At 45.0% G+C, this 13,702-nt stretch overlaps 1 protein-coding gene across 1 annotated transcript in view; it reads right to left on the reverse strand.

The window, feature by feature from the left end:
* The window catches only part of LOC123363270 (ATP-dependent translocase ABCB1-like), a 56,665-nt gene extending 42,963 nt beyond the window's left edge, over nt 1-13,702 (reverse strand). The window contains exons 1-3 of the mRNA XM_045004138.1: nt 13,231-13,702; nt 9,608-9,785; nt 1,398-1,511 (exon numbers count right to left, since the gene is read on the reverse strand). Coding sequence (XP_044860073.1) covers nt 1,398-1,511; nt 9,608-9,785; nt 13,231-13,247 — 309 coding nt within the window. The 5' untranslated portion in view covers nt 13,248-13,702. The remainder of the gene's footprint in view (nt 1-1,397; nt 1,512-9,607; nt 9,786-13,230) is intronic.

The following is a 13,702-nucleotide window of genomic DNA, read 5'->3' on the forward strand; positions in this document are numbered from 1 at the left end:
GAGTTGGGGGAATGGGGGAAACCCAGGCCCAACCTCCACACCAGGTTCCAGCCCAGGGCCCTGTGGATAGCAGCTGTCTACAATGTTCCCTGTATCAGCTGCGTGATGGCACAACTCCCTAGGCTACTTCCTCATGGTCTTCCCCAGCACCTTCTTTATTCTCACTGCAGGATCTTCCTCCTGAAGCCTGATCACGCTTGAACTCTTCACTCCTTCAGCAGGGCCGGGGCAAGGATGTTTCGCGCCCTAGGCAAAACTTCCACCTTGCACCCTCCCCTGTCCCCGAGCCCCTGCCCTGAGGCGCCCCCCCCCCCGTGGCAGCTCCCCACCCCCCACTCTCTGCCCTGAGGCACCCCGCCACCCCAGCTCACCCCTGCTCCGCCTCCTCCCTGAGCACGCCATTGCTGCTTCACTTCTCCCGCCTCCCAGGCTTGCAGTGCCAATCAGCTTAGGCGCCGCAAGCCTGGGAGGCGGGAGAAGCAGGGCTGGCTCTACAGTTTTCGCCGCTCCAAGCAGCGCGCCAAATTGCTGCCGCGGGCGGGGGGACAGTCCGTGTGCCCTTAGGGCGGCAGGCGCGTTTCTGCGGTGGTGGCAATTCGGCAGCAGCTTCTATGTTTAGCTGAAGCCGCAGCAGACAGGTAAACATAGAAGCTGCTGCCGAATTGCCGCCATCGCGGAAACGCACGTGCCGCCCTAACGGCACACGGACTTTCCCCGCAATCCGCGGCGGCAATTCGCCACGCTGCTTGGGGGCAAAACAACAGGGACTGCTGCCCCTTGCAGAATGCCGCCCCAAGCACCAGCTTGGAATGCTGATGCCTGGAGCCGGGCCTGGGGAGAAGTGAAGCAGCCACAGCGTGCTCGGGGAGGAGGTGGGGCAGGGGTGAGCTGGGGCGGGGAGTTCCCCTGCATGCCCCTCACTTACTTGCCGCAGCCTCCCCGCGCTCCTCTGCCCCAGCTCCCTCCACCTAAATGCTGGCGGCGACCAGGGCATCTGAAGATCCGGCCGCTGCGGTCGCTGCTGAAGAACATGCCTCCCCCCCAAATCCTAGCACCCTAGGCAACTGCCTAGGTCACCTAAATGGTTGCACCGGCCCTGTCCTCCAGCAGCACAGCTTCTCGCTCCGTGCACACACCCCTACTAACTGATGGGAGGTCCCTTTTAAACCAGGTGTCCTGATTAGCCTGCCTGCCATAATTGATTCTAGAAAGTTCTTAATTGGCTCCAGGTGTCTTGATTAGCTTGCTGGTCTTATTTAGTTCTAGCAGGTTCCTGATTGCTGTAGGGCAGCCCCTGCTCTGGTCACTCAGGGAACAGAAAATTGTTCATCCAGTGGCCAGTATATTTGCCCTCTACCAGACTCCTGTACCCCACTGGTCTGGGTCTGTCACAGTACCTTACTGATGACCTTGTACACTTCATAGGCAGCACCTCGAGCACTGGCAACATATTCCAAGTGTGGGAAGCCCTGGATGAGGTAGAATGTGCCACGGAGCAGACAGAATAATACCTACAGGGAACAAAACAGGAGCCAGTGTACAGTACACTCCAGACCTGCAGTTTCCTTAGTGCTAAATATCATGGTAATCCTGGTGGTTCCTGTGACGATGCGGTTCTGGCGGGACCCAACTGAGAGTGACAATTTAGGACCAATTGCTAAAACAGGGCAGTCACAGCCCTAGGCTGGGGTTTTTCCACCTCTAAGGCAAACCAAACCAGCCAGACAAAAAGGACTTTGGTTTCACCCCACTGGCTAACCACAAGTCACACAAGCAATTTCCTTAGACACTCCAGTCTCCCAGTATCACCACCAGTCCCACTCGTCCTGGGAATGAATGGTTATGAAAACCAACACCCCAATAAAAGGAAAAGGTTCTCTTGATTCCAAAGAATCAAGCCCCAGACCCAGGTCAATATACACATCAGATCTTACCCACAAATCACACTGTTGCCAATCCTTTAGAATCTAAAATCTAAAGGTTTAATCATAAGGGAAAAAGGTAGAGATGAGAGGTAGAATTGGTTAAATGGAATCAATTACACACAGTAATGGCAAAGTTCTTAGTTCAGGCTTGTAGCAGTGATGGCATAAACTGCAGGTTCAAATCAAGTCTCTAGAGTACATCCCCCGCTGGGATAGGTCATTCAGTCCTTTGTACAGAGCTTCAGTTTGTAGCAAAGTCCCTCCAGAGCTCAGAAGCAGGATTGAAGACAAGATGGAGATGATGCATCAGCCTTTTATAGGCTTTTCCAGGTGTAAGAACCTCTTTGTCCTTACTGTGGAAAATTACAGCAAAATGGAGTCTGGAGTCACATGCACAAGTCCCTGCATACTTTGCTGAGTCACAAGGCTTGTCTGCCTTCTCTCCATGGGTCAATTGTGTAGCTGATGGTCCTTAATGGGCCATCAAGCAGGCTAGGCAGAGCTAACACCAACTTGTCTGGGACATCACCCAGAAGCACAGCATAAGTTTGAAGTACAGACAGTATAGAGCCAATACCTATAACTTCAGTACAAAATGATACATACACACAGACAGCATAATCACAACCAGCAACCCATAACCTGGTTTTAGACACCTTATATGATCCCCTTTACCTAAGATTTGGTGCCACTACAGGACCTTGGTTGCAACCCATGTTCTATATGGTCCCAATTTATATCAATAACGTCACACCCCCAACACAAAATTGATGCAGGAAGGGATGACAAAACATCACTGACTGCATCCAAAGAGCCTCCCATCCTTGGGTCTGTCTCAATACAGCTAGTGTTGGGCTAGAGGCCGTACCAGTGTATAACAGAAATGGTTTATCAAAGTCATGTTCAATAACATGAATGAATCTCTTTACAAACTCAAGGTATAACTTGGTTAGCTTTTGCAGCATGGTTCCTCTATGTTTCATGTGATCTTGCCAAGAGCTAAAGAAAACAGCTACTTTATCCATACCAGCTCTGGCCAATGTTTGGAACCCAATTAACATTAAACCAATGTAGATATTGATGTTGTTCATAGTACAGGAATCTTGGCATTTAGCCATGAAAGCAATATGGTAGTGTGCCTCAGTTTCCCCTTTCATACAGCACATCAGGTCTGGAATGTATTTTCCCCTGTGAAAAGTTCCAATACTGTTTACAGGCATTAACTGTGAAACATCAGTATAGCAAGGCCTTTTAACATAAAGTATGTCTTCATGCATTACTCTCAACATGTTTAAGGGATTTTCCACAAAATTAGGCAGATTGCACATTTTTACATTTCTTGGTAATAGCAACACATTAGTAACAAACATTACCATTAGCAATAACAACAAATTTATTGCAAGTGTCCATCTACAATCATGTTTGTCACACCACACCTTTGGCTCAATACCATTGGGGTTTGGTCATTTTAGGGTTAACCTGTGGCTTTCCTTTGTAAAATTCGTTTTTTTCTTTCCTCCTTGTCCTGCAGGATTAAACCCTGATTTCTCTTGCTTTAGCAGAATTCACTGGCTGATGGGGTGGGCTCTCTTTGCTAACAGCTATTAGCAAGTCTTTCTTCTCCCTGCTAGCCAAGTAATTCACATCAACACAGACACTAGCTTTTAACTTCTTAGCTGCTATGGATTCCAAGGCTGGACTTTGTCTTACAGAGATACCACACAAATCCAAAGAGTCTGAGGGTGAGAGCTGGCTTGCTCTCCCCTGCCTCCTCCAGCATTCAGCCATAAAACTGTTCTGCTCTGAAACACCAGTAACTGAATCTGTCCTCAGATCCTGAAGCACCAACTGCTCACTTACAGAATGAAGCATGGAGACATTTCTGTTCCAACACCATTGTCTTCCCAACAGGCTGGCCACACACAGCCACGTGGTTATAAGGCTGCTCAACTTCCTTAACCGCTTCTACTCCATCTGAGACCTTTTCAAAGCTGCCCACACTGGATCTTTCAAAGGGAAAGTCAGTGGATCCATTTACAACAGAAAATGTCTGGCTGTTAGGAAATGAAACTTCCTTGATTAAATCACTTTCACGCCCTTCAATTGCAGTAAACTGCTTGCACAAATTACCATAAGGATTCCTTTCCCTATGAGCTTTTCTAAGCAGCAATTCACCCCTCTCAGAAATTCTGCTCTCACCCTCTTCACCTAGGGCTTGCTCTAAAGGAACACTTCCCTGAGCAACCACAGACTCTTGCTGCGTCTCACTTACATCCAGAATCACCTCTGGACCATCAGGCAGATCTCTACACAATCCCCTTTCAGGCAAACTTATAGACTTTCTAGATAACGGGTTAGAAGCACTCTCCTTTCCCTGGCCTGGAACAAGTTCAGGAATCTTTTCCTTCTTGCTACAAGTTGTCAAACTGTCAGTAGGTAACGCAATTAAATCACCTTCATGCTCTCCTTGTGCCCTGGCTGGGGTATCACCCTGATCAGACAGAGTTGCTACACCCTTTTCCAACCACACATTAGCAACTGGCAAACTACAAGCACCAGAATTGTCTGTTCTCTGGGATTTTGCTAAGACACTAACTGGATGCAATCTAGTTACAGTGCCATTCTCCCCAGCAGACCCAAACTTAGGACCATTTCCTTTCTGGGCTTTAGCTGTATCCACAACCAACTCTGAGACAACTGAATGACCCTCAACCATCACAGGCTAAAAGGCCCCTTCTGTCTGCTCCACAGACACAGAAGAGCCGGAGACACATTCTCCTTCCCCAGACACACCGCTTGGGATTTCACTTCCCTTGTCCCAGCACACAGGGCTGTTCACAGACAACTGCTTGGAGACCAAGGTAGCTCCCTCCATAGGCAAGTCAATACCCCTGACAGACATAGGCACATTCCCTTCACTGTCACATTTCTCTACACAGGACACAGGTAAGGGATAGGGACACTCATCTTCCACTATCCCTGTCTTCCCAAACTGCTGACTAGACAAAGCCATCAGCTCACAAGGCTGCCTAGGCTCCTCCAAACTTTCCCTACCAGGCACATTGCCACTCCCAATGGATAAGCTGCTGCTTTTTTCACTACACTGAGCTACTTCCAGCAAATCACAGTTACCCATTTCAGGTTCACTTCTACAAGCTGCACTAGCCACCAATCCATTGCCCATTACAAATTTACCCTCTCCTTCCTCAGTTAGGGCTTCCACCTGACTATTTACTTTACTTTGCTCCTGAGAAACATTTTCCTCACCCATGAGATCTTTCTGCTCTTGATCTAACTTCAGATTCCCTTCTGAGACATCAGACAGACATTCAGAAACTCCACTCACAGACACACTGCTTTCTGGCACAGACAAACAGCTACCATATTTTTCCGTGTATAAGACGCCCCCATGTATAAGACGCCCCCACTTTTCTAACCCCAAATTCAGGTTTTTTGTTTTTTTTCCCCCCTGATTTGCCACTCCAGCCATGCCCCAGGTTTTTTTTGTTTTGTTTTGTTTTCTTTCCCTGCTTAGCCCCTCCGGCCACGCTGCAGGTCCCTCCTCCCCGCTGCTCCGGCTGCGCTGCAGGTTTTTTTGTTTGATTGGTAGAGGTAGAGGGAAGGAGGAGGGCCGTGCGCCCGGCTGGTCTCCGGCGGCGGCCCTGCCCAGCTCCTGCCGCGTCCCTCCCCGGCCGCGCGACTCCTGCCGCCCGGCTCCCCGGCTCCCCCGGTCCCCAGCCGCCCAGCTCCCCGGCTCCCCGCATCCACAGTCGCCGCAGTGCCCGGACCGCACTACCGGAGCCGGGGAGCGGGCGCCTGGGGAGCCAGGGAGCCGCCTGGCTCCCCAGCCGCCCGGAACCCTGGCTCCCCAGCCACCCGGCACCCCGTGTCCCCGGCTGCCTGGCTCCGGTAGTGCGGTCCAGGCACTGCGGCGGCCGCGACCCCACCTACCCGGATGCCCGGCTCCGGACACTGCCTGGCCCCGTGGCTCCGGCCGCCCGGCTCCCGCCACATCCTCCGGCTCCAGCCCTGCAACTCCTGTCCCGGCCCCGCGCTCCCAGCTCCAGCCGCGGATGGACTTTAGCGCCGCCAGCCACGTGCAGGCAGCGCGGTAAGGGGGCAGGGAGGGGGTGTTGGAGAGAGGCCAGGGGAGTTCTGGGGTGGGGGGCTGGATAGGAGTTGGGGGGGTCAGAGGGCAGGGAACAGGGGGCTTACTTCTGTGTATAAGACTACCCTCAATTTTTAGTCTAAGGATTTTAGGAAAAAGTATAGTCTTATACACGGAAAAATACGGTATTTCCCACCAGGTTAGAATACCCCTCTCCATAGCCATAGCAAAACTGGTTAAACACAGAAAACTGCCCAGAGTAACACCACATATCAACCCAGCTATAAACTGGATTTTCAAGAGGATACAGTTTCTGCTGTTCTTCCATTGCTTTTTTGACTTGGAGCTGGAGTCTAGCCGTCTCCTGTCACATCTGTTGAGTTTTCTCCTCAGCAGCCAGCAGCTCCAGACGCCTCTTACGAGCTTCTTCTTCTCTCTCAGCAGCCTCTTTCTCTCTCTCAGCAGCCTCTTTCTCTAGCTGGGCCAAGGCTTGCTCCTCTTCCATTCGAATTCCTGCCAGTTTTTGCTCATGTTCAGACTGCAGGCTGTCTCTCAAGGCTTGCAGTTTCATTGCTTTTGCTGATGCTTTCTGTCTCATGGTCACTGATCTTTAACCAACCAAACTCTCAATCCCAAATTTCAAATTTGGATAGCGTGGGGTTCTGACCCAAAGCTTAATTGACCTGGTTCTGTGGATCCAAGCACGACTACGCCACTGTGACGATGCTGTTCTGGCGGGACCCAACTGAGAGTGACAATTTAGGACCAATTGCTAAAACAAGGGCAGTCACAGCCCTCGGCTGGGGTTTTTCCACCTCTAAGGCAAACCAAACCAGCCAGACAAAAAGGACTTTGGTTTCACCCCACTGGCTAACCACAAGTCACACAAGCAATTTCCTTAGACACTCCAGTCTCCCAGTATCACCACCAGTCCCACTCGTCCTGGGAATGAATGGTTATGAAAACCAACACCCCAATAAAAGAAAAAGGTTCTCTTGATTCCAAAGAATCAAGCCCCAGACCCAGGTCAATATACACATCAGATCTTACCCACAAATCACGCTGTTGCCAATCCTTTAGAATCTAAAATCTAAAGGTTTAATCATAAGGGAAAAAGGTAGAGATGAGAGGTAGAATTGGTTAAATGGAATCAATTACATACAGTAATGGCAAAGTTCTTAGTTCAGGCTTGCAGCAGTGATTGCATAAACTGCAGGTTCAAATCAAGTCTCTGGAGTACATCCCCCGCTGGGATGGGTCATTCAGTCCTTTGTACAGAGCTTCAGTTTGTAGCAAAGTCCCTCCAGAGCTCAGAAGCAGGATTGAAGACAAGATGGAGATGAGGCATCAGCCTTTTATAGGCTTTTCCAGGTGTAAGAACCTCTTTGTCCTTACTGTGGAAAATTACAGCAAAATGCAGTCTGGAGTCACATGGACAAGTCCCTGCATACTTTGCTGAGTCACAAGGCGTGTCTGCCTTCTCTCCATGGGTCAATTGTGTAGCTGAAGGTCCTTAATGGGCCATCAAGCAGGCTAGGCAGAGCTAACACCAACTTGTCTGGGACATCACCCAGAAGCACAGCATAAGTTTGAAGTACAGACAGTATAGAGCCAATACCTATAACTTCAATACAAAATGATACATACACACAGACAGCATAATCAGAACCAGCAACCCATAACCTGGTCTTAGACACCTTATATGACCCCCTTTACCTAAGATTTGGTGCCACTACAGGACCTTGGTTGCAACCCATGTTCTATATGGTCCCAATTTATATCAATAACATCACAGTTCCGTAAGAGCTTTTCCAGAAAAAAAAATATAAACAAGAAAATCAAAACTAAGGTTTCAGGTTGCATTTTTCCAGCTCACACAGTTTTTATTCTTTCACTGGATTTGACACAAGACATGATGAATGTAGCTATTGTGTGCACCCACATGCCCTTTAACAGTTGGATTAGCTTTTTTTATTGCTCCTGCTTTCATTAACTCCCATTAAGAGAATAAATAGTGAAATTAGACATCTCTCCATCTCTTTGCAATATTAAAAACCTCAGTGTCCTCAAAGAGAGTTAATCCACAGTTTCCTGAGGCCCCAATCCTTCAAAGCACATGCTTTACATTATGCACTGTGACTAGTTCCACTGAAGTCAAGTTCTCATCAGAAGTCAGTGGGGCTACTCACAGTGCATAACGCACATACCTATGTCTTTGCAGGATCAGGGCCTTATTCCTTTCCAAAGGAAAAATAATCTAAAATTTTTGGTCAAGTAAAATAATCCCTTGCAGACAAAGTGCCAGCTCATGCCAAAGCCCCAGACCTCACTGAATGATTACAGATGCATAGCTGGAAGCCAGGCCAATTCACATGTGTATTAGTATAGATCTAAGAAATTGTTAAATGTATAAGAATGTATTTGGTGTTTAAACTTCATGAAAACTAATGGGATGTTAATGCACTGAAAACAATGCATTAGTTAAAACACTTATCTGGATCCAGTTATAATGTTGTAGCAAACATTCACATAGTGTATGCCCCTGTCAGCAAATAACCCATCAAATGAGAAAGAAGTCTTGTGGAATGCAAATGAAGAATTTAACAGAAAAGTGTTAATTTCAAAGCAAGTGGTCATTATGTGTGATGATCAAAGGTCAAAGACTCCAAATGCGTTCCTCACTCTCTGCCATCAAAGGAAAAGCCCACATGGGTATTGACCCTGTCAGCTTGTTTTCTGTGAGAAGAAAACTATGAGTATGGATTCAGGGAAAAATCCTTCATCTCTGTACTGTTTGGATTCTAACAGGGCAAAATAAATGAACATAGAGATGGAGATTCCCTGAGCCCCTGAGAGACTTTTGCGAAACTGGCAGATCACTACATTTCCGCTATCATTTGAAATTATAGACTGACTCATCTGTACATATATTTTATCTGCTTTAATCTCTCAATAGCTCTTATTACCTTTTCTTAGCTAATAAACCTTTAATTAGTTTACTACAGAATTGTCTACCAGCATTGTCTTTGGTATAAAATCTAGGCTATCAATTGATCTGGGGTAAGTGATTAGTCCTGGGACTGGAAGCAACCTGAATGTGGTGTGATTTTTGGTGTAAATGACCTTTTATCATGAAGTCAAGTTTGTCTGGGCGGCAAGATAGACTGGAGAGTCTGTCTGTGACTCCATTGTAAGATTAGTATAGTGATCCAGGAATTCACATTTGTTACTGGATTGGTGAAATCTAACTATAGAACAGACCACCAATTTAGGATGTCTACCCTGTTTTCTGACAGCCTGCCTTAAGGTAGGCACTCATGGTCGTGAACCACTCCAGACAGCATGACAGTGACCAAATGAGATATTTGTTTAGGAACTTTGAGGTCTTAAATATGTAGATTCAACATCTCTGTTGATTTATATTAAATACAATTAGTCTGATGGGTTCTTTGTGCCCGAGTAGAAATTATGGCTCCTTTGATGCAGTACTTACACAACAAAGCATTTTTTCTAATTTATAGACCATTTTTAAAAAGTTTGCCTCAGCGAATCGACTATACTATGCTGTACTTACAATTAACACACGTCCGATGTCATAATTCTCTTTCTCCTCCACTGTGAGTTTGGTTCCGTACCAAAATGCAAGAGCAAAGGCTCCAAATAAAATAAACTCTGTGAAACCCAAAGATGTGTATGTGGTAATGGATTTTTTTACTCCAACTTTCCTAGCATTCTCCAGGTTAACATCATATCTGAAAACAGATGATAAATGTTAAATTTGGTATGTACCCAGATGACATTCAGTTCCCTAGCTTCCTCTCATGCTTCCAGGGTTTTCTGCCATAAAAATAAATTATCTAGATTCTTAGATGGTGTGAATCAACACAGCTTCATTGATTTTACATTAACAGAGGAACTGACCCATGGCTACTCTGAGTGAATTATCAGGTACACAGATAAACATGATATGTTGGGAAACAGTCAACACAACTTTGTAAATGGAAATTGTGCCTCACCAATCTATTAAAATTCTTTGAGAGTTTCAGCAAGCATGTGGACATGGGTGATCCAGTTAATATAGTGTACTTGGACTTTCAGAAAGCCTCTGACAAGGTCCCACACGAAAGGCTGTTAAGCAAAGACTTGGGATAAGAGTGATAGGAAACAAAGGGTAGGAATAAATGGTCAGTTTTCACATCAGGGAGAGAAAAATTATAGATCCTTTGGGGACCCTGTACAGAGACCTGTGCTGTTCACATAGTCATAAATTATATGAAAAAAAGAGGGTGAACAATGAGGTGGCAAATATTGCAGATGATACAAAATTATTCAACATAGTTAAGTCCAGAGTTGACTGTAAAGAGCTACAAAGGCATCTCACAAAACTGAGTGACTGGGCAACAAAATGGCAGATGAAATTCAATGTTGATAAATGCAAAGTAAGGCATATTGGAAAACAATCCCAACTATAAAAAAAATGATGGGGTCTAATTTAACTGCTACCACTTAAGAAAGAGATCTTGTAGACATCATGGACAATTCTCTGAAAAAATTTGCTCAATGTGCAGCAGCTGTCAAAAAAAGCTAACAGAATGTTAGGAACCATTAGGAAAGGGATCGCTAATAAGACAGAAAATATCATAATGCCACTGTGTAAATCCATGATATGCCCACACCTCAGATAATGTGTGCAGTTCTGGTTGCCCCATCTCAAATAAGATATTAGAATTAGAAAAGATACAGAGAAGGGCAACAAAATTACTGTTCATCTTAGAAAAGAGATGACTAAGAGAGGATATGATAGAGGTCTAGAAAATGAAAGAAGAGAAAGTGAATAGGAAATTGTTATTTACCCCTTCATGTAACATAAGAACCAGGGGTCACCCAATGAAATTAATAAGTAGTGGGTTTAAAACTTACAAAATGAAGTACTTCTTCACATAATGCAGTCAACAACTCATTGCCAGGCCAAAAGTATAAGTGAGTTCAAAAAAGAATTAAATAAGCTCATGGAGGCTAGGTTCATCAACAGCTATTCGCCAAGATGGTCAGGGGTGGAACCCTATGCTGTGGATGCCCCTAAACGTCTGAGTGACAGAATCTGGGACTGGATGACGGGATTGATCACTCAAAAATTGCCCTGTTCTCTTCATTTATTCTGAAGTATCTGGCACTGGACAGTCAGAATACAGGATTCTGGACTAGATGGACCATTGGTCTGACCTCTTCTTATGTAATATTGGAAAAATTAGCCTGAAATAAACAACACGAAATTAAATAAAGACGAGTGCAAAGTACTACACTTGGGAAGGAAAAATCAAACGTGCAAATACAAAATGGGGAATAACTGGCTAGGCAGCAGTACTGCAGACAAGGATCTGGGAATTCAAGTGCATCACAAATTGAATATGAACCAACAAGGGGATGTAGTTGTGAAAAAAAGATAATATGCTGGGGTGCACTCAGGGGAGTACCATATTTAAGACATGGGAGGCAATTGTTCCACTCTACTTGTCTTTGTTGAGGCCTCTGCCAGAGTAGTGTATCGGTTTAGGAAAGGTGTGGACAAACTAGAGAAAGTCTAGAAGAGACCAACAAAAATTATAAAAAGTTTAGAAAACCTGAAGAAAGGTTAAAAGAACTGGGCATGTTGGTCTTGAAAACTGAAGACTAAGCAGGACCTGGCTAACAGTCTTCAAATATGCTAAGGAGTGTTACAAAGAGGATGGTGATCGGTTGTTCTCCGTATCCACAGAAGACAGGGCAAGAAATAATCAGGGTAATCTGCAGCAAGGGAGATTTAGGTTAGATATTAGGAAAATCTGTCTAAATATTAGGATAGTTAAGTACTGGAATGTGTTACCGAGGAAGGTTGTGGAATTCCCATGATTGGAGGTTTTTCAGAACTGGTTAGGCAAACACCTATCAGAGATGGCCTAGCTATACTTGACCCTGCCTCAGTGCAGGGGGCTGGAATTGATGATCTCTCAAGGTCCCTTCCAGCCCTACATTTCTAGGATTCTATGAATATCTGCTCGCAATGGGAAGAGTTAGTGCTCATTCAATTTTTGAAGAAAAAGTGCTTTAGATAAAACCAAACAAGTAAACAGAAGCCAGAATCCCCTTTGACTCCACAACCTGGCAGTAGTTCTCTCCTGCTGAACGCTGTTGGAAGCCAGGAACTATTCTCAGACGCTAAATTACCAAGACATATGCCCATAGCAAGCAATCAAATACAAATTAAGCACCATATTATGCTAGTTAACCCCTGTGAGACAAGGAAAAAGATTAACAATTAGTTAATGAAAAAAATTATTCTCTTTTTGCTTGCGATTCCTTTACAAGCTTATGGTTTTCCATCAATCAATAACAGCTTCTGTTCACTCATTAGCTATCCAATCCCCTTTAGCTTCTGAAGGGCATTAGAGAAAGCACCGTTCAGCCCAGCAATGGTCTCAGAACGTTTCAGGAGGACATGCATATCATTTTATTGTTCAATAACAGGCTGAGCAGCTTTGTAGGAACCTCTTGACACATACATTATGTACAAAAATGCCCTGACCAAAAGTGGGAAGGCCCAAAATGAATGGCACAGTTTACGCAGTAGTGACGGGATCCTAAAATGATGTGCAATTAATTTTTTCCACATAAACTGCTCAGACATCATTGGTGCTGTTCAGATTAGATCAAGAGGAGGATTATTTGCAAAGCACTAAGCACGTACATAATTTTAAGCATGTGGGTAGCCCCCTTGAAGTCAATGACATAGGAAAGCGAGAGGGAATCTTACCTAAGCTCATGATCCAATAAAGCATGAACTTAACTGTAAACACTTTAATCAATGATTTCAGTGTATGTATGCATGTGCTTAAAGTATTTGCAGAAATGCTTTGTTGGACTGGAGCCTTAAAGAAGATTGCATTTTCTGTAGCCTCAGCTTCCAAATTCAACCTCAGGTTAGTGTCAGAGGGAAATTGGACCTTACAATGTCCCTCCATAATGTAGGTCAATTGAGTGATTGCAAATATTCATGAGTGACAGAAAACATCTCCTTCCATATGCTCATATTTATCTTCATCTGAACTTCTCAGCTGTCTGGGGGATAAACTGACCGATCGTCTTCGATTTTTTTTTTAAATAAGCACATCACTTTCCCAAATATTATGTACAATCAATTATTAGTTAAAAAAAACTCACTTTGCTAATGCCTTCATCTGTCCATTGAAAGCAACAACTGTTCTGATAGAAGTCAAAATTTCTTCCGCCACAGCTCCTGCTCTAGCATAAGCAGTCAGCTCTTTTGTAGTGAATGATGCCAGGAACTGGAAAATTGGGAGGGTGGGGGGAAGGGGAAAGTATTTTATGGAAATCTATTTAAGTGGTGTAAATTATGTACTGATACAAAGGGTGATCAAGCACTTAGCGAAAGAGCCTAGAATTAAGGAGACCTGGGTTCAAGTCCCCACTCCAACACAGTTTTCCTGGGCAACTTTGGGTAAGTAATTTTTCTCCGTTTTTCACTTCTCCATGTGTAACATGAGAATTCCCTATCTTGCATGGTGTTGTGAGGCTAAACACAATGAAGCTTGTGTGGCACTCAGAAACTACAGTAATGGAGGCCATGTAAATAACTTAGCTATCTTAATTACAGGTCACAATCCTGTTTCTT

The sequence above is a fragment of the Mauremys mutica genome, chromosome 2, assembly GCF_020497125.1.
Source record: "Mauremys mutica isolate MM-2020 ecotype Southern chromosome 2, ASM2049712v1, whole genome shotgun sequence".
Taxonomy (NCBI): Eukaryota; Metazoa; Chordata; order Testudines; family Geoemydidae; genus Mauremys; species Mauremys mutica.